This window comes from Vigna angularis, chromosome 10, assembly GCF_016808095.1.
Source record: "Vigna angularis cultivar LongXiaoDou No.4 chromosome 10, ASM1680809v1, whole genome shotgun sequence".
In the NCBI taxonomy this organism is placed as follows: Eukaryota; Viridiplantae; Streptophyta; class Magnoliopsida; order Fabales; family Fabaceae; genus Vigna; species Vigna angularis.
Window position 1 is genome coordinate 7,585,316 of NC_068979.1, and position 25,879 is coordinate 7,611,194.

Genomic DNA, 25,879 nt, shown 5'->3' on the forward strand with positions numbered 1-25,879 from the left:
CCAAGACTGAGCTTCCTGCATTCAAACTAATGATACTTGAAACCACACCACGAAGTTCCACCTTGGAACTAACTTTCATAACTTTTAATCCACTTGATATTTTATACACATTTCCTTTCACTTTTACATAGTATACCAATACATGAAACTATTGATCATACATTAAAGAACTAGAAACACCTTTACAAGCCATCAAAAATCACACAATAACATAAATTTTCTTCATAGTAGCTTGATAGCCACACTAGGCAAGGGAAATGGCCTTTGTTGACCCACCAGCATGTACTCACACTTAACTCTGCATTCTTCTCGATTTGAAATCACTAGCTTGATCAGTATTTAGCCATCTTATGATACATCTGAAGCTAAGATTGTCCAAACTACCATTTGTTAATATCCAATTTCGTCCGGATAGTTAAAAAATATCTAGAGTTAAGAAGGGATAATAAAATAAAATAAAAGGACAAAGATAAATCTGATACGAAGTCTAAAAAAAAAATAATGATTTTGTTTCGTTTTCCTTTTTCTACTATTTTTATCCTCTGTTTTTACTTTGTTTTGTTTTTATTTATTTCCTCTCCTGTTTATATTTTATTTTATTTTATTTTATTTTATTTTATTTTTATTTTTATTTTTATTTCATTTTATTTGGTTTTATTTTATTTTGTTTTATTTTATCTTATTTCTTTGTTTTATCTTTATTTTATTTTGTTATTTCATTTTGCCTTATGTTATTTCATTTTATTTTATTTTATTTTTTTAAGTTTACTTTTATGTATTTTACTTTTATATTTTTTATTTTATTTTGTTGTTTTCCTTTTAATTTGCTTTTATTTTTATTTTTAAATTCAAGAAAAGATTACTTTTTTATATAAAAAAATTTGCATTACAATCCTGACATAAAAAAAAAGAAGTGAAAGAAAAGGAAAAGGGAAAAGTAAAATCCCTAGGTCAACTGTGTTCCCTCCTCCTGAAGCCATGAGTTGCAGTGAATGCTTAGAATGGGTTTACACGGTGGCAGCGTGAAAAAATTACTTGTTTTTCTTGTTGAAAATTCTTAAGCGGCAGCAACAGATATACATGGAAGAGGAAAGAGTTTTGAACGAACACCTACCAACTGCAAAGTGGAAACATGGAAACATGAAGAAAGAAAAGAGACAAAGAAAATCCCGCACCAGAGGATATGCCAGAGTTACCATGAAGCAGTACAACAGGAAGGAGTGGGCTTTGGCTTTGAAAAGGGGACAATCAAGTTGGAGAGGGGGATCACTGATCATCACCACTTAGAGAGCGAGAGACTTCGGACCAGAGAGAAAGGAGGAGAAACGACTGTTGTGTGAACCTAGCTGCCCAGTCAACTTCACTTTCCGGCGCCTGCAAGATCATTTTTGGTTGCCAAAAGAGAAGTTCGGTCGAGGAGAGCAAAGGGAATTAGAACCCAAGAGGAAAAGCATCTTGAAGCTGCGAAGGTAAGTCTTCGTATACCTAAGTTCTTTGGTCATGCTCCTCGTAGATATGCTTTCCTTATGCGTGCTGAGAGATGAATGATTGATGTTCGATCAATGTATATGGTTGCGTTTGCTTGCTTTCCACTGTTCATCAAAACTGCACCCAAAATGCAGTTTCGGTGCCTGCAAATTTAATCTATTTAACTAATAATAGAAGATAGGCATACACTTCCCTAACATCAACACTTCATACCCCTTTAGCACCCAGAAAGCATGCAGATAAAAGCAAACTGGAATAGCATACGCATTTTCATAAAGCAAAACAGAAGGCAGAAATAGTTTTTCTATCTAACAAGATCTCCCTCAACCTGAGTAACAATGTCGGCCACAGCCACCTTCCATCTCAAGATCATCCTTCGCCTGTATCAAACAGAATAAACAGACCAAATCACAGATCCCATGCCAATACACTCAAGCCTGTCCTTCGGAATAAGCCATTTTATCCTCTGCTATATCCAACACATTCAAACAAGGGTGACAAATTGACATTTCGGACTGCATCATTAGTTCAACATCCTCAAGTTCATTGACTTCAACACCAAGCACCAAAAATTATGTCATCCTCAGCCCGTAACACAACCTATCTGATTAGCTCACTCCCTCAACGTTTCTATGCTACAACATTCATCAGATTAATTCCAAAAATGGCCACCACTACCCACACTCATACTCATATGCGTACAACACACACTTATCGTTTCCAACCCCAGTAGACAAAACATCGAACGAATCAATCAATACCAAACTAATCAGTAAATGAAAAAGATGAGAAGAAGAGAATGAAAAATGCTTTCGTCCTCGACACCGGCGGTGGTGTTGCTGGAGATGTTTGGCATTTGAGGAAAGAGACTATCGAATGGGGAAGGAGGAGATTGGTGCTGGAGGCGCCGATGAGGAAGCGAATTCCGGCGAAGACAACGGTGGCCAGCTTTGTCGACGATGGTTGATTTCGCTCGTGGCCCGAGAGGCGGTGCTTGGGGCGCGACGACCGGCGGCAACCTTGGCCGTGATTTGTGGCGCCGGTGGTGTCCTGGTTCGAGACGTTTGGGCTCGCTCGGGCAGTGTTCGACGGAGGGGGGAGAGAGCTCGCGCCAAATCAGAGTGTGGGGAGGGCTTTGACGCTGCAACCGGTGGCGTCCTGGCTCGTGACTCACGGTGGCCAGGCGTACCCAAGCGGCGGCCGGTGTCGTTCTCGAACCGAGGGGGTTTCTCCTCTATCACACGGAAAGGGGGCAAGAGAGTAGATCTGACGCCGCGGCCAGCGGCAGCCCTGGTAGCGCTTGGGGTCGCCGGCGACGTCATGAACCAGGCGGAGGGCCTCTTCGCGGTGGCCGTTTGGGAGGAGGCGCAGACAACGAGAAGGGTGCTTAGGGTTTCAGAGAAGAGACCCTGGGTCTCACATGAAGTAAAGGAATGGTAGAATGGAGTGAAAGTGTGAGACCCCTATTGTTTCTGCTGAGTAGAAGTCGTGGGCCTGAGTCATTGGGCCAGACTCGACTTTTTTTTTTTTTTCTGTTAAAAATATATAGTAGATTCAGGGTTGGATTTCCTGGGCCGGCGCTGGGCCAGATGGCATCCTTCCTTCCCAGCGCACCTCCGCTTCTCATCCTGGCACCCCCTTCCCCTTTTCTTTTCCCTTTCTTAGTTGGGCCTCGAGTCCATAGGCAACTTTGGGTATGTTTCCTCTTTGCAGCTACCCTTTTTTTAAGTTTTTACCTCCCCATTAACAGTTTGGGCCTTTCTCCCTTTTAATTTTCAATTTCTTTTATGTTTTCATTTGCTATTTTGTTTGTTATCCTTTTTTTTTATTTTTTATTTTATTTTTCATGTTATTTTATTCTATTTTTATTTTATTTTTTTATTTTTTTATTTTTATTATTTTATTTTATTCTTATTTATTTTATTTACTTGTTTTTTCTTTTTTCTCTTTTCCGTACCTACTTTTTAAATATATAAATGTTAGAAAAAAAATAATAATACCAAGAAAATATATTTTAAAGGTTAAGTACATGTGTGATCGCTCGCATCGTGCTCGTGCTAAAAACCTTTTATCTTTCTTTCATAAAAAATACTAAAAAAACAAATTTTCAAACAATTTCCAAACAAATTTCTCAAACAGATTCAAAAGAACTACGTAACCCTGATTTCTCATTTTGAATGAGAATACGTAGGAGCAAGGTCAATCCTTGTCGGGCCCAAAAAACTAAAAAATATATTTTATTTCTTTAGAGTTTTATTTTAGGGGATAGTTAAACATTTTGAAAACCACGTCACATTCGCGTATTTAGTTAAAGGTACTTCCTTTGGACAGGCGCTGTAGGGTGCTAATACCTTCCCTATGCGTAACCGACTCCCGAACCCAAAATCTGGTTTTCGCAGACTATGCCTTATCATTTTATGGTTTTTCCGTAGTTTTCCAGAATAAACTATGGTGGCGACTCCAAATCTCTTTTTCTAAAACACGTTTTCTTTTTTGGATCGTCGTCCCGTCGTGATTTCCGGTTGCGACACCATTTTCTCAACCATTTTGAGAAACCCACTAGATATAGTACTTTAACTATACTAATGAATTCTCCTTGCCACCTTCACTTCAGGCCCAATCTTCATACTCTTCGAATAACTCTTATTCAATTCTTATCAAACCAAGAACTTGAATCTCCTCTTTTTTACTCTTTGTTAATACTTCATCACCTTAAGATTGACATTACCACTTAAAACCATAGCTCAATTCACTCTTTCATCCACTGACCCACTTTATCAGTTCCAACGTCCTATATCACTTTATCATTTCAAAGTTGACACTATAACTTAAAAAACCGTATACTCACTTTGCCTTCTCTGTTTCTTACCTACTTTCTTCGTACATAATTTTAGCTCTGACTTTTAAAGATCACCCCACACTTTCAACTCAAACTCAAATAACAACGTCATTACCTTTTCAAAAGAAGTTCATTACTCACAAAACAACAATCCATAACTAAAAAAACTCATACGCTATTTACTGCTAAATTTCAATTTCACATTAATTAAAATATAAAGATTAAAAATACATTTATTTCCATTAATTTTTATGGTTTTTATTTATTTTAGATTATTTGGTGAAATTTTCGTTAAACTGAAATTTGGATAATTACAAAGAAATCATTCTGAAGGTTATCTCGAAAATATTTGCTTTAAACAACAATTAATAATCGGTGTTAAGTAAAATTCTTAACAAAATTTAATAATTTTTCTTACCAAAAAGATTATATCATTATATTTGAGCTTAGTCTTCCCAATTCTGGAAGATAATTTGTTTCCTAAAAGTCAAAAGAAAATAGAAGCTTTGTATAAGAAAATAAAAAATATATTATTGTAAATATATGTATATTTTATTCAGTGTTTTTGTGTATCTATAAACTTTTAAACCTTTGATAGATAAAGTGAAAACAAAATAAGATAAAAGATTAATAGGTAAATATCATGTTATAAAATACTATGATATATGATAAGTGCTAAATTATAGAAAAACTTTAATTAAATAATTAATTAATTAATACTTGAATAGTCTATATGTACACTAAGCAATAAAATCAATAAATATTTAAAACCAAGAATACAAAAATATTATTTTATTTAACATATTTTTTAAATTTGTTATCCTTTTAATATCTCATGTTCATTTTTAATAGATTCTTCAAATTTCTTATCTTTTTATTTTGTTTTAAATTAATTCTTAGAATAAGTTTATTATATTTTTGTAGCAAGTTGAATGAAAATGGAATTTTTTTAAAAAGTAAATACAAAAAATTAACGAAGGAATCAACTTTTTTATTTAATTTTAAATATAGAACATTACCTTGTGGAAGAGCTTTTTAATTTTCTACTTTTATCTTCAGAACTTACGCTTACGGGGTAACGTGCGATACCATCAAAGGTGGTTGTTGTCTTTGAACGTGTTCGTTGAACGCGAATTCGTTAGAGTACTGTTTCCCTTCCCCAAATTCACTACGCGAGTGAGAGTTTCGATTTAGAGATTAATTTTTGAGCTACGGTCCTGCACCGCATTGCCATACATGGGCGCTTCAGAATCTACTCTCTCAAGCGGACAGGTTTCAATTCCTCTTTTCCTTTTTTCTTTTTTGGTTCAAAATGAATAAAACTGTTAGCTGTGTCCTTGTTCACTGAACACTATTGATTTGTTATTGCCATAGACGCCTGATGACAGAATCACCACCATAACGGAGCGATCGGAAGCTTCTGACCCTATTTTGGAGCGCCTTAAATCTCTCAAAATTGTATGTAATTTTCTTTGATATAAGGAAACAAGTCTTTGTTGTGAGGTTTTTTCTTTTTTTGTTGATTGTTTTATTTGGTTATTATTCCCTTAATTGGTTTGGTGCAGACACCACCGATATTGACCTCTCCCCCAACAGAGGGTACTTTAACTGATATTTTGGTGAGGAAGCCTTCGTCGTCTTCGTTTTCAGGTGCTGATTTCTAAGGTTTAATGGATAAGGATTCTTTTGTTTCTTATACTCCCAATAGAATTGAACAGAGGGGTTATTGGCCTAAATAATCTATTTTATGCATCTAAAATCCTGATCCTTTTGGTAGATATTCTTTTCCGACTGTGATTACTAAGATGTCATTGCCCTGCCTGGCTCAAGCCATCTTTAGTTTACGATATAATATTTTTGTGTGTGTGGCTATTTTTACATAAAAATGAAAATGCAGAGTTCTATCCGGTCCCCAGCTTATGCTTTTATTGGTTGTGATTTCAACACACATGCTGGATAGCTTCTCTTGTAATTGATTTGTTCTTAAAAGTAGATTAGCATATTGGCAGTTTTCATGAACTTTTTCTCCTAATTCAAGCTATTAATTAGTTAGGGATTACATGGGTAATGTCTTCGACATTGGCAAAAGGTTTCTGATTGGTTTTGTTTGTAGCATTAAGATGAAATCCCCTCCAACAGAATGATTTCCCTGGGTTACCACTTTAAGAAGGCCTCATAACTGTAGGAATTAGCCTTCTGTTTACAGCAACAAGATCCTAATTCCCGAAATTAGAAAAACCCTTAATGCTCTGGCCATACCCTGTGACATCTATTATAGAACGCCGCATTGCTGTGCCTGTGCAAGCATTCCCTAACAGCCAGCCAGATCAATTGTCCCAAAAGTCATGATGATTCACTTAGGCACCAGATCTGTACCCACATAAAACTTCCGTGTTCTAGTTCACCGATTTGTCTTGGGTTTGGGTATTGGCATGTTATGCTCAACCCATTGACCTATAATATTAGCAAGGGTTCTTTTATTATTCTTACTGCACTAATGTGTGAAGTCTACATCTGCATGTATTTGAGAGTTTAAGGAATCTCTTTTTCTGTTAAAGCTTTTTCTTTAGGTTCCCCTATCATATAGGTCTCAAACAAGAGTTGAGAGCATAAATCACTTTGTTGTATAATGGCATTTGCATTTAATACTAGTAGTTTTGTTGTGGCCAATTGCTTAGTTTCTCTCTTTTTCATGTTTGAAATAGGTACAGTGAATCCCAAGGTTCTATTGGAGCTCTTCTCAATGTACCGCGATTGGCAGGAGAAAAAGGCCCAAGAGATAACCAAAAGACAGGTATTCTTAATACAAGAATAGTCTATTGAATTTGTTGGAAGTTTCACATCGACTAGAGATAAGACTACAGTAATAAGTGGGTGCAAACCTCACTTTATAAGTTAATTTTGTGGAGTTGAGTTAGACTTAAAATTCACTTCTTAACATGGTATCAAAGCTAGGTTAGAGCCTATCATAGTGAGATTTGTTATTTGTTAGGCATATTGTTCTACCCGCTATTAAGCCTCTATCGAGTCATCCATTAATGTCTATTCCAACGCTCGAGATGTATATACTTTGGTGTGAGGAGGGTGTGTTGGAAGTCTCACATCGTTTAGAAATAAGGTGATTTCATAGTATATAAACCTCACCGTATGAGCCGGTGTTGTAGAGTTGAGTTAGGCTTAAAATCTACTTTTTAACATGGTATCAGAGTCAGGTTAGAGTCTATCTTAGCAAAATTTGTTATTTATTGTGCATATTATTCTATCCGCTATCGAGCCGCTATCAAACCGTTATTGGGCCACCCATTAGTGTCTAGTCCTATGCTCAAGATGTATATACCTCGACATGAGGGGGTGAATTGGAAGGAATGTTGTCAAAATCGCGATCTTACTCACAAACTCGAACGAACCTGCGAGTTTTCACAACCCATGCGAGTTAAATAGTATGCTAGATCAAAAGTTTGCCGGATTGGAGCGATCTTTTGAGTTCTTTCGCTAGATCAGAGGATTGTGCTTCATGTCGATCTTCCATGGTGATGTTGAAGATAGGTTCAAAAGGAGAAAAAATGGAATTAGGGTTTGACGACACCATGTTTTATTAAAACAGACCTGCTCCATGTTTTAGTAAAAAACAGACTCAGTTCAGTCCAAAACCCAACTTTTTTCCCTCCTTTTCTTTTAGGTTTGGTTAACTTTTTTTTCACCTCAAAAACAGAAACAATTTTGCAACCTTACAAACAGAAACTCATACAATATGCACAAAGTTTCACCTGTTGCCAATGCCTCGTCATTGATGCTTCTCATCGTCCTCATTGCATCGCCACTCTTCCCTGTGACTTTTAGGTACTACCCCTGTTTGTTTTCTCTCCACGTCGCCTCTTTTTATTCTCAATTTGAAGAAGAAACAAATGACATCAAGTGGAAGAAGAAGTGGAATTGGAGTAAGGACTGAACCAGCATGGAGTCATTGTGTTTCTTTTGATGGGAAAGCAAGAAATGTAAAATGTAAATACTGTGAAAAGTTATTGACGGGTAGAATTTATCGACTCAAGCATCGTTTAGCAGGAACCTCAAAGGATGTTGGAGCATCTATTGCAGTTCTGAAAGATGTAAAAATATTAATGTTGGGTGTGGTTTCTGTGTTGCAGAAAAATCTGATTAAAAAATCAATAACCAGCCATGGGATTTATCTATAAAGAAATGGATATTGCTAAAGAGAAGATAGAAAGTATTTTCAATGGAGTTAGCAAGAGGTAACAATAGCTAATTTGCTTACACTAATATTTTATTTTCTAATAATAGACTTTGTTTTTGGAGATAAATTTATTTATTTTTATATTGCATAGCTATACTCCTCTTTGGAAAATCATCGATCATAGATGGGACCACCAATTTATGAATATAATTTTTTATTTACTTATAACTCTTACGAGTCGAGTTATGATCCTTGAGTTACAAGTTTTCATTCCCTTTCTGTTTCTCTTACAATCCTCGAGTTTGACAACATTGGTTGGATGTTCTACATCATTTAGAGATAAGGCGATTTCATAGTTTATAAGTGGGTGGAAACCTCACCTTACAAGCTCATTTTGTGGGATTGAGTTAGACTTAAAATCCAATTCTTAACATGGTATCAGAGCTGGGTTAGAGCCTATCCTAGCAAGATTTGGTGTTTATTGAGCATATTATTCCACCTACTATCAGGTCGCTATCGGACTATCCATTAATGTCTAATCCCACGCTCAAGATGTATATACCTCGGCGTGAGGGAGATGTGTTGGATGTCCCATATCGATTAGAGATAAGGTCAATTTATAGTATATAAGTGAGTGCAAACCTCACCTTACAAGCCAATATTGTAAGGATTTGTAGGGTTGAGTTAGGCTTAAAATTCACTTCTTAATATGGTATCAAAACCATGAATTAGCCTATCCTAGAGAGATTTGTGTTTGTTGAGCATATCATTCTATCCACTATCGGATTTTTATCATACTACCCATTAATGTCTAGTCCCACGCTCGAGATGTATATATAGGAGTGTGTGTTGAAAGTTCCACATCGATTAGAGATAAAGTCAATTTACAATATATAAGTGAGTGCAAACCTCAACTTACAAACATATCTTATAAGATTGAGTTAGACTTAAAATCCACTTCTTAACCGTATTCATCTACTAATGCATACATACAAATCTTAGAAAAGCCCACCCTTTCCCTTTTCCGTTAGAGGAAACGTTTTTTTTGCACAAGTATAATTCAATTTCAAGTGAATTACATACACCCGCTCTACCAAACCCACCTTTACCCTCTCATACACAAGGGAAACTTTTTCCTTGCACGTATATAATTCAATGTCATGTGATTTACACACACCCCTTTACCCATACTGAAACCCACCCTTTTATTCCCTCCATTTCAAGACCTCAAACATGTATATTCTATTAATAGAAGGATATGTGGTGTTAAATTTATCATTAAAAGGCTAAAATACTCTCAATGGTTTCAGTTAAGATTTTGATACACACACACACACACACACATATATATATATATATATATGATAAACATAGCTGGTTTTTTATTTGTTAAATAAATAAAATATAGTTGACCAATACTTATTAGATATAACAAAATGAATTGTATTTGCCAATTAGACTAAGCAGTGTTGTGGCACCAGTTGTGACCATCACATGGAGAAGACATTTGTCTTTAATAGTTGTGTCATCACCGTTGAGCTAACTGGTAACAAGAAATTAACTTAAAATTGTTATTTAGAATGTGAAATTCAAAGAAAAATTTAATGGAGGGGAGGTGTATGTAGCATATTCTTGAATTTATGTCAGTTGGTCAGAATTGTATGTCAACAAATACAGAATCCTTGTAGTGTTAACAAAGTTCATACAAGGAATTTCATTTTGATGTGTTGGCAGCACATTTCAGCAATACAATTATTTGCTATATAATAGTAATGATGATTTGTTACAATTACGACACCAATTTTAATGAAAGTTGGCATGTTCTGTCATTCTCTTTTCAATTTGTGACTGGTGAGTATTTATTAAACATATGGTGACATGAGAAGAGTTGCCTTCAAACATATACTTTCTACCTTATGGATAACAATTAAGCTGGTCTATTTCCCCCTTCCATGCTACGAAAGTTTATTTTGGAATCTTCTGACTATTTCAGTATGTAAATGTTGGTATTGAGTGATTGTAAAAAAGATATTCATCTGACTATTAATTTAATTTTTCAGGTGAAGATTTGGAATCGTGAAGCTAATTTCATTATTGTTTTAATTAATTGATTGTACACAGCAAAAATGAAAATGCTGGAACTTCCGTATTTGGTGATAAACTACTCAATCTATTTCTAAAATGAAAAGGCAATTCAGTGGCCTCATTTAATTCAATACGAGAATAGTTCCTATCATGATGAACCCTTCAATAATATTGGTAGTTTATTTATGTTATTTTATTAGATAGTACCAATATTTGCATTGATGGCTCGACATTGTTGTCTCTTGTATTTCTGTACATGCCATGAAGATGGTAGCAATTTTTGCAGGAGGATATAGAAAACAAAATAGAAGTTGCAGATGCTTTGGCAATCAAACTTCTTCAGCGATATAATCATTCAAAATCTACAATGAAGAGTGCTTCGCAGCATCTATCCGGAGGTAATTATCTGACACAGTTTGAACAATATTTGGAACACTAGGATTCTCATATTATAGGGAGAGACTGATACTGTTAGACTTGTTTTCATAATCTGCTGCATTGAAAGGGAATTCCCTCTTTCATCCTTTTCAAGGATCATGAAGTCAAAATCTTAATTCATTTGTTTGTGAACATTGTTAACTCTATATGTTGCAGTCCATGCCTTGCAGGTGGAAATTGGAGAGCTCAAAGGAAGGTTGACTGAGGTGATCAGTAATTGCGATGCATTGTGCAAGAGGATTGAAACAGAGGGCTCAGAATCTCTCCGGTCATCTATCAAACCTTTTTCTATTGCTACGGCTGACCAAAAAACCGGCTCAAGTTCGTCTACTTTGCCGACAGTTCCTAAAATAAATCCACCTTCTGCCGAAGAATAGTTTGATTTTTGCTCATATTTTGAGAAGCTTCCTACATTCTTATCGAATTTGAGGTGCTCGAGATTCCGAAGAACGGTTGGATCACATTCACGTGATAGACTAATTTTTTTATGGGGCCATGTTTTGGAGGGCATGAAACTTCGCTTTAATTGGGACCAAATCATGGCTACCACAGCAACCCAGCCATGTTTTGATGCTTCTATGGGAGCTACGATGTCCGTCACCGACACGCACATTTTTCTTTGGTTGCTAATTGGAGGCAAATAATTGAAAGGACGAGATAACAAATACGTGATCGGATCTAAAGTGATAACATTTGTCATTTTTTGTTGGGTCTCTTAACGTCGTTGTTTCGACTTTTCGACAACGGTGACAATTTCAGTATAAATTAAGCACGTGATCGTGTAATTGTGCCACATGTTGCCAATGTCTTTATTGATGTCAACTAAAGATATATTTTGTCATCTTCAAATTATGTCAGATGTCAAATAAAGATGTTAATCCTTTTGTTACAGTACACAAGTTTTAATGAAGAGTCCCCAAACATTATGCGATGCGTATTTTTGTAATTTGTAAATATAACCAATTTGAATACTTTTTAATTGCACTGTTAAATTAATTTTACCAAAATTTAATTTAACTTCAAATAAAACTGATTCAAATACATCCAATAATAATATGACGACGTCGAAGTACATGAGAATTATCCACAAGTCAGTGTGAGAAAACCTTTTACTCTTTTTTTTTTTTCACTCTTTCTTCCCAGACTTTCAGTTTTCATTCATATCTCATTTTCAACAGATATTGTGTTTAGATCCGCGTGCAATTTGCCAATGACACCGGCATTATGGTTTGGATCAGTGAAATTGATTGATCTAACCAAATTTATTCGGTACAAATACCAAACATTCGACAGATTTGGAACTCCAAAGGAAAACTCGACTGAAAAATGCAATGAAACGAATCAAATCATTATGGTTGCAGACAAAAGTACAAATTTAGCACATTACAAAGCCTTAAAAAAGAAATCAGACTCGAGTCCTTTCTGGAACATCCAGAATCAATCAGGCGATGTAGGAGCTGCTGGTGTATAGCGTTACTGAATTTGGCGTGGATTCTATTGCAACTGAGTTCGGTGATGATCCTTGGTTTGATTGGTGCATTATTTTGAAGCGCGGTATTTGTCAATTAGGCCTCTGTTGAGGAAGAACATGAATTCAGTGGTTCTTCTTCTTTGTAGATAATCCAATTTTGCTGTCGTGAATACGCTGGTTCAAATGAAAGATAAGAAACAACCTAGGAAAATATTGAATAAGAACAAAAAGATCAAGAGTATTGTTGGCATGATCAGTTCTTGCGTTTCTGCTCGCTGGAATCACCAACCAAATCACAATCTGCAACGAAAATGCACATATCGGATAGAAGTCCTACATTACACTCGTAAGATCCTAGAATTATTCCCAGATCAATACTAATGATGCAGAATTTAAATTTGAACTCGGTTCCCGAAATTGGCACCACCAATCCATACTTCATGAACAAAACTTTCACACACGTCCTTGAAGAACAGAGCGATGAGGCTTGTCACGAAAAACAACTTGTTCCAATACGCCACGACGTCGCTGTCAGGTCAAGTATGGTGTGTAAAAAACTTTTATATCAACCACAAATAAATTATCTTATACACTGTTTTATAAAATTGAATTACATTAGAAATTTATATCAACGCAACCGTTTCCCGAAGACGTAGCCATGCTGGAACCGAAGGCACTTGATTTTTGTACAAAGGTCTTCAAGGGCTTCTGAACTAAGGAAAATTGGTTGTTAAAAATAATCTTCTTTTGGGCAGTTTTGCGGTGATCATTGTTATTATGGTTTCCATGATTTGTCTCAGTTCCTGTGCACTTTCAGAAGCATTCAACTTCAATGTTTGGGGTTTATTGTCAATTATGGAAAAAGAAAACAGAAAGAAAAACAAGACACTATACCGATTAAACTTTCTATTATTTGGATTTAGTTTTTAAGAAACCAGAAAGCTGTTTCAGCAATGATGCTATCTAAAAGTTTTATGCACTTGACATTACTGTTTGATGATGTACTTGAGTTCTTAATGGAAACTCTTGTTATTTTCATCATGAAGATATCTATTTCTGTTGCAAAGATTGGAAACAGGTGATAAAAAAGGGAATTGAGGATACAAGTATGACACTGAAGAAACAAACAAAGTTTCTAATCATATACGACAGGGGTGGAGGGGAAAGAAGACAGCCACAATAGAACAAATTAAATGTTTGATGAATTAAATGTATTGATAAACAACGTATGAGAGATATAACACAATACAACAAATTTATTCATTATATTTTTTATTTTAATTAAAATGGATTTTTATTTACTTTCATGCGCTTATTGGTACCTATTAAAAAATAATCTTTATCCTTTGTATTTAAATTATATAATACTTTAAATAAAAAGTTATTAGCTCAAATATTAAAAATCGGTAACAATTATCGATTTAACAAAATGCATAATGTTAAAATTTTATCATATACTTCATCTATAATGAAAAAAATTTACAGAAAAATATAGAAATCATCTGGGAAAATAAATGTTAATTCTTTCTTTTTGTGCATATTCGTAGGGAGTATAAAAAACCAAGATAAAAGTGTAACTTGCTTCTGCCACCGGTTATCCATGATAAATATAGAGTAACCAGTAATGATACTTTTTTTTTTCTGTAGTATAACTACGAATCTTGATTATTCATATTTTTATATCATATTCATGTTCAAAAAACCAATACTTAAGAGTTATATCCATATTGATTAATTTAAATTATGTCTTATTCTTTTTCATTTCAAACTAATTTCTTAAATTACACTTTTTGTTTTAACTTGTTCGATACATTGTATCAAATTAAAGTTAAATTTCCCTCTTAGAAAAGAATAGTTATACAACCATTGCAACCTCAACATATTCTAATTTACTGGTGAAGGCGTAACAATCAAAGTCTCCATCCAAATCAGGCCCTTTTGAAAAAATTTCACTAGTACATTTATTTGGTAAATTATTATGTTTTAACTGGGTTCTTTAATTTTGTACACTTTTATATGGGTAGAAAATTGTGTTGAAATAACAACTAGTTGGAAGGCAAAATGTAGAGTTTTAGGACAAATCACGCCAACACTTCCTGACATTAATGCAATTACACAGTACTTCCATCCTCTACATTCGTCTCTGTAAAGACTGCAAATTGCATCTTCAAGACTCCATCCATTAAGGAAATCCTCGACAAATTCTTGAACACCAAACTCCAAAACCTTGTGCAATTTGAAAACAAGCTCTGAACCTAAAGTAACAAAAAAAAAAGATAGTATCACTCTCCTTACTCATGGTAACTCTATAGTACCTTGTTTGCAGACATATGTATGGGGAAATCTTAAAAACAATATAACCCTCTTGTCAAACACTTTATAGAAAGGACACAGGTCATGCAGAATCATGATCTGGAACGAATAAGCTATCTCAGGTATCTCAGCAGGGGAATGTACAGACAAAGGAAGAAAAGTGAAAAAACAAGAACAATCGGAATAACTCAGCATAATGGCTTGTGCAAGATAATGGATATAGATGTATAAAGCTTTAATTGAATGATTCAGCTGGCTTATAAAAGAAAAATAAAAATCTGAGAAAGGCACAACTATGAAATACAAATTGCAACAGGAAAACATAATTTGCTCATAAATTAAACTGTCTCCGGTATGATGAATGATTAAAAGAACAACATTATACTTTAAATTAAAACAGTTTACCCCCTCTCCGAGAAATCTAAACAAGAGAAATTGGAAGACGAAGATTCAAGGCTGTTGCTGAGCATCAATGTAGCCAGCATCAACAAGAACCTTCTCCTTCTTAGCCATCTCGATGTCCTGGTCAACCATCATCTTAACGAGTTGCTCAAACCCCACTCTAGGTTTCCAACCAAGCACCTTCTTGGCCTTAGAGGCATCCCCTTTGAGGTTATCAACCTCAGAGGGACGGAAGTACCTCTTGTCAATCACCACATGATCCCTCCAATTGAGTCCCACATAGCCGAAAGCCACTTCCAAGAACTCCTCAACGGTGTGGGACTCTTCGGTGGCGACAACATAATCATCGGGCTTCTCCTGCTGCAGCATCAGCCACATGGCCTCAACATAGTCCCCAGCGAAGCCCCAATCCCTGGAGGCCTGAAGGTTCCCCAAAAAGAGCTTGTTTTGGAGACCGACCTTGATCCGGCCCACGGCCCGCGTGATCTTGCGCGTCACAAAATTCTCGCCGCGGCGAGGGGACTCGTGGTTGAAAAGAATGCCATTGCAGGCGTAGAGTCCATAGGCCTCACGGTAGTTCACAGTGTACCAGTGCGCAGCGCATTTGGAGGCCGCGTAGGGGGAGCGTGGGTGGAAGGGGGTGGTTTCAGACTGCGGCGGCGGGGTGGACCCAAACATCTCGGAGGACCCGGCCTGGTAGTAGCGGATGTGGGAACGGCCAGAGGCGGCGATGTGGGAGCGGACGGCCTCAAGAAGGCGGAGGGCGCCGGTGGCGACGACGTCCGCGGTGTAGTCAGGGATCTCGAAGGAGACGGCAACGTGAGACTGGGCGGCGAGGTTGTAGACCTCGTCGGGAAGGATGGTGTCAAGCCAGCGGCGGAGCGAGGAGGCGTCAGAGAGATCTGCGTAGTGGAGCTTCATGTGCGCCTTGTGGGCGTTGTGGGGATCCACGTATATGTGATCGATACGCTGCGTGTTGAAGTTGGAGGAGCGACGGATCAGACCGTGCACCTCGTAGCCCTTGTTAAGAAGAAATTCCGTGAGGTAAGACCCGTCCTGTCCCGTGATTCCGGTGATCAATGCCACTTTCCGCGGCGGAGGCACCTCCCCGTTGGTGGCAGATCCGGATCCGACAGCGTTGGCTTTCTCCATTGCAGTATGAGAGAACAGATGAATGAATGAATGAAAAAACAGAGGCTTCTGTGCCTGAATTTATACAGCTCAGAACACAAATCTTCTAACTGGGATTCACAATTTCTGACTGCCCCTATCGCTATTTCTCTATTCTATTCCATTTACTCTCTTTTACTTTTCAATATCTTCTCCTTCCCTTCCATACACTTTCTCATTTCATTTTACTACTCTTTTCTACCCATTTTCCTTTATTTACCACTCTCACCCTTTTCACTGCATTACACTGAATCACATCTATACTTAAATAAGTTTTTCTAAAATAATTACACCAAAAATAAAATTCAAATTTTATTTTATTTATTAAAATTACTTTCTATTGGTTTAAAATTATTTCATTCACTAGACTAAATTAACTTTAAAAGTATTTCATATAATTTTTAAAATTTTAAATCTATATTTTTATTTCAAATTTATCTTTTAGATATTTTTTTTAAATTAAAATAATTATTTTATCTTTTTTAAATTTAACCGTTTTTTCAATTTCATATTTGTTAAATTTAATTGTTTTCTGATTATAGAACTACCTATAAAATAAATAAAATTATAAAAATATTTATATTTAATTTCATAACTGTAATAATAATTTACGATTTTTCATTATCATAAAAAAAAAATACATATATTTTCGGTAGTTATAAAAAAACTAATTCTAATTAATGATTTTCTTAAATATTTAAAAATGTTCCAAAAAATACACCTGAACAAGTAAAAAATTAATATAATTTTTTTTTCATTTCACTATTATATATTAGCATAAACACAAACGCTACTGTGGATATATTTTTTAATTATGTATAAACTATTTAAATTTTAAAATTAGTAATTAAATGTAAAACTAAAAAAACTAAAAATATATACTTATAAATATAATTTTAGATAAAATAAATTATAATTATTAAAATAAGGTGATAAGTAATTATATATATATATATATATGTATATATATATATATATATATATAGATATGTATATTTTCTTTGTTTTAATTTTATCTTTTTATAAGTTATCATTTATAAATTTCATCTTTAACTGAATTTTTTAATCTTTTTAAATTTTTTTTTTTTAATTTAATCATTTTTATTAAAATATTATTTATAAAATAAATAAAAACTATCTATAATAAAATTATAACTTTATTATTGTTATTATTTTAAAAAAGAAAGTAAACGCTAGTTTTACATAAAATATCTTAAGACATTAAAAATAATAAATTTACTGACTGTGTTGCGTGTCGGTGAGGGTTTTAAACGTACCCTATGCAACAAGACACCGTGTTTTTCTTTTAACAGTGTTCAATACACAAATAACCATTTTTAGCATACATTGACCTCGTGCACACGTCCAGATTGGGAAATCCGAATTCAAATAACAGTTTCTTAACCCTTCTTTAAAATGAAAGTATGAAAACTCTGAATTTGACTTCTTTTCTTTTTCAGAAAAGTTTAATTTTTTTAAAACACATGCAATATTAATTAATGAATTAATAATTAAGTATATTAATAAATAATTAAGTTAAAAAATAAAATTTTATTAAACTAACAATTAGCAAGTTAATAAACTATTTTTTAATTTAATTGAATTATTAAAATATTTAAGTTAATAAGTTACTATATTAATAAATATTAAATTTATTAAACTAATAGATAAATAAATTAATACTTTAATAAAATAAAATTTTAATAGGCTGATAGTTTAATAACTGAATAATTAATAATTACTTGAACTTAATAGGGAAGTTTAGAACATTTTTTCAGAGATTATTATTAGAATCTTAATTTACCCTTTTTTTTCATATTTTATATGTTATTTAATCTTTTAAGATCTTATATTAGTTTTTACTCGTATTAGAGTTTTTATAAGACTTTATTTAATTTAGGGATATTTGATAAATTTGTTATTGTTTCAAATTTTATTATATATTGATATTCAAATTTTAAAAATAAATAAATATAATTATTTTAATTCAATCACATTAATTTTTTTATGTATTAAACGGTATTATAATTTGATATTTAAATTAAAATATATCAAATATTACAAATAATTCAAATAATAATTTAAAATACTGATTGATATATTAAAAAAATTAATTAAATTGAATTAGATAATGATGTATATTCATCTTTAAAGTTTGAAATTAAACTGTATTAAAATTTATAATAAAAAAAAGTAATTTTACTACAAAATTTATGAATTATAAATAATTTTATTATTTGATTTTTACTTTGCCTTCCTGATTTCTTATGTTTTTCTCTTGATCAATATTTTCAATGAAATACTAAGTTAAGTTTGTTTGTTGTAAGTTGAAAATATTTAGAGCAATGATAAATATTATTTTTCTTATTATTACATCACATAATATATAAATTTATCATTTTTGTTTTTCATATATATATATATATATATATATTAAGTGTTGTGATTTTTTTAGGGTACATAAATAATTTGTCTAAATTGTATTAAGTCTTGAAAAAAAAAACCTTATCAACTAACATTTTAAAACTCTAACAAATTTTTACATTTGTTTTTTTTTATTACAAGCTTTACCGTTAAGTATGTCTATACTAGTATAATGAGAGTTTGAAGAAAATGTATTCAAATGAATAAAAATGTTTTTTGTATTTAAATATATTACCATAATGTAAAAAGTATGCAGATGTTATGAAGCAACTTCCCATGTTTACTTAAGAGGTTCCTTTATTTATAATACATTGCTTGTTATTAAACTTTGTTCATTTTATACGTTAATGACTCAATTATTGACTTTAAATTTATAATTTCTAAATGAAGGAAGTAACTTAGACTGTTTTTTAAGATTCAATAACATTGAACGATATATATCAATAATTTTAGGAGAACATAAGAGTGAAATACATGAAATTCAATGCCAACAACTTCTTATATTGTTATTTTTGTATTTTATAATTGATTTTGCCATGACTTAATTATGAACTCAATATACAACTAATAAACAATATATTTTGTATCCATTGTGAATCTTTTTCTTTTAAATTTTTTGTATTTAAAATGATAAAAATTAGAAATATTTATCCAGTTATTGTGGATAACCAATTTGTACCATTAATGCAAAATACATATATTAAAACGACACTTTAGATCCGTTGTAGCGAAATCAACGTCAATAAACACGTAATGGCAAAATTGAAATTTTTGAACATCACTGATGTAGTATGGTATTACATGATGATGCTATGTTAATATATTTCACACTTTCTACATCTTTTAATTCTACATCAGTTGCTTGATTTATTAAGCCAAAAATAACCTTCCTAAAATGGACTTTTTCTACTAGTACTTATTTTCATATTTATATCACATTTGACATATATTCTTCCACTAAAATCCTATGTTGTATATTGAAGCCTTTATTCTTAACTTCATTTGAATCAATTGTATTTTTCTTTTTTTATTTTATAAAATCAAGAAATAATGGAAAAAAAAGAAGAAGTTATATAACAAAGTCAAAAGTACAAATAAAACATAATATTTATTCTGCAGTATTTTTGTATATTTACTTTCAGCATTTATTTCTTTTCAAATTCTCCCTCTTTATCGACAATTTTCATGTTCATGTCCTAATACTTTATGAAGTATCTATTAATACATGAATAATATTTTTAAATTTCTTGAAAATATGTAAGAAAATAAATGTGGAACTATCTAAACACCTATCAAATAAAAACTCGAGACTTAGGTATATTAAAAGAATTCTAGATATAAAAGGGAAATCATGTGATGAATATTCCAAAAAAGATAAGAACACAGTACTATGCAATGATTTTACTATTTGTCTTTAATTACGACCATCTTTTAATGATATATGAAAAAAAAACTTTTATTGTTATTGAAAAATTCTTGAATGTTAAATAATTTATTTGTATGTTATTAAAATACGTTTACTTAAAAATTTCCTTAAAAACTTGTATACACAATTATTTAACGTATGGATTATAGATTGTTTATGGTTAAATATGAAAATTCTAATAAATTATTTCAATATATAATTAATTAGTAAAGTTTATATTAGAATCAAATTCTAGATAATTAATTACTAATTAATCTTCTACCTATTTATAATATTCTATTATAATGAGAATTAATAGATTATTTGCGAATGTCTCTAAAAAACAAAAACAATCAACTATAATATTGTAAAATATTTGTAAATAAATTTTGAAAACACTTAATATTTTCCTGAAAATAATAAACTGAATATTAAATTACATAATAATCCAGACTATACCATTCACACACATGAAATTAAAAAGCTTCATAATACAATTTTCACCCACAACCTTGATAAACAATATATTCAATAATGAATATGTCTTATATACATAGATTAATGTTCATAATATAAATACAATAAATATTTCTCATATTGAATATTTATAATAAATATATTTTATAATAATAAATGCAATGAATATATTTAATAATTATAATAAACACTTATATCTTAAGAATAAATATAGATGTAATGAATACATTTAATAATGATTATAAGAAATACTGATAATAATACATTTATTATATTTAATAGTTTCAAATACCTATAATAAGTATATTTATAATAAATAAAATATTTTGTATATATTTAATGTTTGAAACAAATATATGTATATTTATTATATTTTAATCAATGCTTAGCTATTACAAACTTATATCATACTTGTCCATCCATTCTATCAGACCTTAGAATAAAAAAATTCATTAGTTTATTTTGCAACATCCGGATTTCCTAACATTTTTTTTCAAGATCTCAATATTAATGATGCATATTTTTATTATTTTACAAATATTTTTATCTTTCACGTAATAGATTTATTTTATTAATTTTTCTGTCGTAAAGGTATAAATTATTCAATATTAAATATAAGTATCTTTTATATCTATTAAGTTAATAAATTAATGATTAATGAATATTATTAGTTAAATATGGAAGACAAATTTATAATTAGAGTTTTAATATTCAATTTGTGATAAAATATAATAATTTGGAACATAATAAAAACATTTTAAAGTCAGATCTCATATTAATTAAAAATAAATTAAATTTATAATATATAAATAAGTATAAATTTTATGTTGATTTTGTGAGTTTGAATTAAGTTTAAAATTTATTTTTTAACTTGCGTTTGAGTTTATCATATCAATATATTTATTATTTGTTAGTGATTTGAGTGTGAATATAATCAGAAAATTTCATTTTGGTCTTTTTCTATGCAAAATACAGGGTAAATATTTTTATGAAGTTTTATTTTGTTTTAAATGAATTTAAGCATCTCATTATTTTGAATGATTGTTTTTTTAAACTTTACTCTGATAAGGTCATATAACTTACATTTTTATATTTTTAATTTGTATTTTAATCTTTTATAACTTAAAAAAAATTCTCAAGACCCATAATTTTATTCAAAACTTAAATCTTAAATTTATGATTCGTAAAGTGACACATTTTATAGACGTGAATATTTTAGAAATGTAATTCTTAAATTTAAGACTCTGATAAAGACAAATCTTTATATATTCTCTTACTATTTTTTTTTCCTCGTGGGTTAACCAAAGTAATTTAATTAAAAGGACAGAATTTTATATATTTAAAAAATCAAATACATTGAATTTAAAATTATCAGTCCAAATTATTCAAATTAGAAATGTCTTTGTTTAGATAAAAAAAATTAAGTTTATCAAATTTCTATATAGAGTATTTCAATTATAATTAATACAAACTCTCACCAGATAAAACTAGTGAACTCTAGAACTGTCAAAACGAATAACTCAGCTCGATCCGGTCTGGCTTGCCACAGGTTATGGTCACTTAGTGAGCCAATCCAACCTGGCTCACTTATTAGCGAGTTAAAAAAATTCGAACCCAGCCTGACTCACCATGAGTTAGTAGGTTAAACAGGTTACTGACTCATTTAATTATAAGTTTTTTCTAAAATAAAAAAATTACAATTTTTTTTAATTCAAACCTAAATAAGCGTCACACTAAATATTAAACTCCAAAAACAATTAAAAAAAAGTATAATACAAAAACATGTACAAAAGAAAGATGAACAAATAAGTTTTTAATATGCATAATTTTTGTATCACTTGTCCATTTATAATATTAGAGTCTTAAACAGATAAATCTATAATATTTTAGTCTCTTCAAACATCTTCTTTATCACCATCTATAATATAATAAAAAAATGCTAATAATATTAAAACACAAAATAATAAATAATTAAATTAAATTAGGTGGGTTGGTGAGACAACCACAAGTTTAACCCGGTAAGCCGGGTTCTAAGTGAGCCGGTTTGAAAACTAGCCCGCATAAAAAATTACATTTTTTTCAAACCTAACCCAGTTCAAACCCATGATGAATCAGGTTGGCTCGCGGATTACAACTCATTTTGAGAACACTAGTGAACTCTATACAAATATAACACGCAAATATTAATGAAAAAATAATTACTGTACAATTTAACTAAAAGAATTTCACTGATATCTTCTAAAAAAAGTCTCACTTACATTAGTCAACAAAATTTTGATAAAAGTAATTTTATCTATACTGGTCAATAAATAATTTCAATAATATCAATTAACAACACTTTTTATTAATACTAACTAAAAACGTTAACTTACATCAAGTAGAAAATAGTTTTATTGATGTTAATAAAATTTGTTGATTAACATAAAAAAATTATTAACAAAAAAAAAAGTTTTATCAACAAGAAGTCTTATTAATAGTTTGAAAAATATCTTTAACTTACATGGAAGACTTTAACATCTCACAACTATCGTATTAAATATTTTAGGATTAAATATTTTTTTTATTATAAGAGAAAATTGAAATTAGTCTTTGAAATTTTGACTAAATTTAATTTTTAAACTTTAAAAATGTGTGGATTTAGTCTTTTTAATAAAATATTATGAAGTTTATTTGATGTTTCAAATGAGTTTTCTCTATTAACATTGAAGTAAAAATGTGTCAAACAGTGTAAACAATTCAAATTATATGAAATGTGTTTGAAAAGTCACAAATGCATTTTCTCAACTAACATTGAAGTAAAAATGTGTCAAACAGTGTAAACAACTAAAATGATATGAAACGTGTTTGAAAAGTGAAATAAACTTAACAAAATTTGGTTAAAATAACTAAATCTACATATTTCTAAAGTTGTGGGACAAAATTGGGCCAATGTTTCGAAGATGAACTAATTCTAATTTCTATTTAAAGTTAAGGGACAAAAAACATATTTAACTGTGTGTTTGTGTGTGTGTGTGTTGAGTCAAATATATGCAAATTTACCAGGTCTAAAATCTACCATGATAACGATAATATTCACTTATAACATTGCCAAAAATGAGCTCTCTCGGACTACCTAAACTCCATTCTTTATATATGTATGTGAATTTAGTAGAGTTATGATGACTTTACTTTTTAGACTCTTACTCAATGCAAACACCACACTAACCAATGTGACATTCCTCTTAAAGAAAGACCACATTCATACAATACACATAATATCCACATACTAGTCATTCCCTTGTTTTAGTACGTGACAATTTTTTCTTTAAAATCATAACAATTTCATAACATTCATAAGTGTCTTTAAAATTTCAAGTTTTCAAACATATTTTTTCATCTAACCTTCACATATTTGCTCAACGAGTTCAATTATATATTCGATCAACGAGTTACCTCTTGAAGTACATTCCCTCCATGACTTAAGCCCTAAAACTAGTAATATAAAAATTTGCCCAATAAAATTAAGCTCACTCAGTGACTCAAGCCCTGAGAGCTTGTTTAAACCAAGCATGCAAAGTGAGTTCTGACTCGCTTAATGAGTAAAAGGTTTTGGAGCTCTTTGTAATCCTATTTTTAATTCTCGTTTAGTGGGGGTTTGGCTTGTCCAATGAATTTACATAAAACCCAGGAACTCCCTAGCTAGGTGTATCAAATCAACACTTGATCAATATAGGCACTCTTACATGCTCCTTAGTTCGAAAATAACATTGTTACCATTTCAAGGTGCCATAAATAAACCAAAATGATACATCCTAGATAGATCAACAACCAAAATTTACATGCACATCCGAAATCTAGATCAAATCAATCAAAAATTTAAAGGTTCATACACAATCATAAACACATAAATTGAATTCAGCCAACTCAAACCAATACAATATCATCAGTCTTATACTTATAAGAGTCTTATACTTATAAGACTATTTGATTCAAAATACAATCACTCAAATTCATTCATAATTGAGTATACTATTAGATTTAATTTATTTTCCGTTCATATCTGTGCATTTATCTTCATATATTTATATTCTATTTTTATATTTGTATTCCGTTTATATATTGTTTCAAACAATTATATATATGTAAAATTGTACTCTCTTCTGATGGAATAAGAAATACAATTCCTATCCTTTCTTTTCTCATAACATGGTATCAGAAGAAAATTAATTTTTTATCACGTTCTTCCGCAACCAATTCTTTTCCTGTCCAGATCTTCATTTTCTACCTTTCGTTCTTGGTTTTTCTGCCTTTTTCTTCTCCTTTTATGGCTACTCCCTCTGTTACTCTCGCATCGTTGCAAGATACAACACATGACTATTACATTCATCCTAATGAGAATCCTTCATTGGTGCTTGTTTCCCCGATTCTTGAAGGTCACAATTATCATGGATGGGCTCGCTCGATGTCTATGGCACTACAAATGAAGAATAAATTTGGCTTTGTTGATGGTTCCATTCCTTGTCCAGCTGGTACAGATCCAATGGTTCAAGCATGGAAGCGTTGCAATAATCTAGTTTTATCTTGGATCAATCATTCTGTTTCTCATGAGATTGCTACAAGTATTATTTGGATTGACTCTGCTGCTACGGCATGGAAGGATCTCAAAGATCGTTTCTCCCAAGGTGATTCTGTTCGAATTTCACAATTGCATCAAGATCTTTATTCAATGCATCAATCTGATCTAAGTGTTACTGCATATTACACTAAAATGAAGATTCTCTGGGATGAACTTTGCAATTTTCGCCCTATTCCTGAATGCCAATCTTCTGCTTCTTGTTGTGTTGTTTCTAAGACAATGAAGGAATATCGTGAAAATGATTGTGTTCTTTGTTTTCTTAGAGGCTTGAATGATAATTACTCTGTTGTTCGCTCTCAGATCCTTCTCATGGATCCCTTGCCTTCTTTACCCAAAATTTTTTCGATGATAATTCAACATGAGCGACAATTACAATCAGGAATTCTTTCTCAACCTCCAGTCATGGCGTCACAAGTTTCTCAATCTAAACCTTCTTTTTCTACCTTCAATGGCAGAGGTAAACCCTCTCCTGCCAATGATTATGGCCGGGGAAGATCTTCATATCAAGGTTCTCAGGCTCGTTATCAAGGTTCTCAGGCTCGTTCCTCAGGGGGAAGGTT

The 25,879-nt window shown here is 31.7% G+C and overlaps 2 protein-coding genes and 1 long non-coding RNA gene across 4 annotated transcripts; 2 read left to right on the forward strand and 1 right to left on the reverse strand.

Moving 5' to 3' along the window:
* The first annotated feature begins 852 nt into the window (after nt 1-852).
* On the forward strand, nt 853-11,941 carry LOC128194306 (uncharacterized). 2 transcript variants are annotated; one of them, XM_052869559.1, is made up of 7 exons: nt 853-1,469; nt 5,387-5,599; nt 5,702-5,785; nt 5,893-5,977; nt 7,033-7,121; nt 10,891-11,002; nt 11,213-11,941. In XM_052869559.1, exons 2-7 carry the CDS (start codon nt 5,564-5,566, stop codon nt 11,245-11,247), a joined length of 441 nt encoding a protein of 146 aa, XP_052725519.1. In that variant the 5' UTR covers nt 853-1,469; nt 5,387-5,563; the 3' UTR covers nt 11,248-11,941. The 2 variants fall into 2 exon arrangements, with proteins under 2 accessions (XP_052725519.1, XP_052725518.1); XM_052869558.1 differs by having other exon boundaries at nt 870-1,469; nt 11,199-11,941.
* On the forward strand, nt 7,132-10,735 carry LOC128194307 (uncharacterized). The gene is made up of 2 exons (XR_008245681.1): nt 7,132-8,577; nt 10,580-10,735. It is a non-coding gene; the product is annotated as an uncharacterized LOC128194307 (long non-coding RNA).
* Nucleotides 11,942-14,449: 2,508 nt separating the features above from the next.
* On the reverse strand, nt 14,450-16,539 carry LOC128194308 (GDP-mannose 4,6 dehydratase 1). Its single transcript, XM_052869560.1, has 2 exons — nt 15,232-16,539; nt 14,450-14,768 (listed from the first exon to the last, which is right to left on the reverse strand). The coding sequence occupies exon 1, from the start codon at nt 16,378-16,380 to the stop codon at nt 15,277-15,279; it is 1,104 nt and encodes a 367-aa protein (XP_052725520.1). The 5' UTR covers nt 16,381-16,539; the 3' UTR covers nt 14,450-14,768; nt 15,232-15,276.
* Nucleotides 16,540-25,879: the final 9,340 nt, after the last annotated feature.

Bases quoted from the DNA above. Each gene is read 5' to 3' on its own strand.
- LOC128194306 (XM_052869558.1), top strand. From the start codon at position 5,564: ATGGGCGCTTCAGAATCTACTCTCTCAAGCGGACAG. The intron at 5,978-7,032 runs GTGCTGATTTCT...TGTTTGAAATAG, and splicing joins TTCGTCGTCTTCGTTTTCAG to GTACAGTGAATCCCAAGGTT. The intron at 11,003-11,198 runs GTAATTATCTGA...TATATGTTGCAG, and splicing joins TTCGCAGCATCTATCCGGAG to TCCATGCCTTGCAGGTGGAA.
- LOC128194308 (XM_052869560.1), bottom strand. From the start codon at position 16,380: ATGGAGAAAGCCAACGCTGTCGGATCCGGATCTGCCACCAACGGGGAG.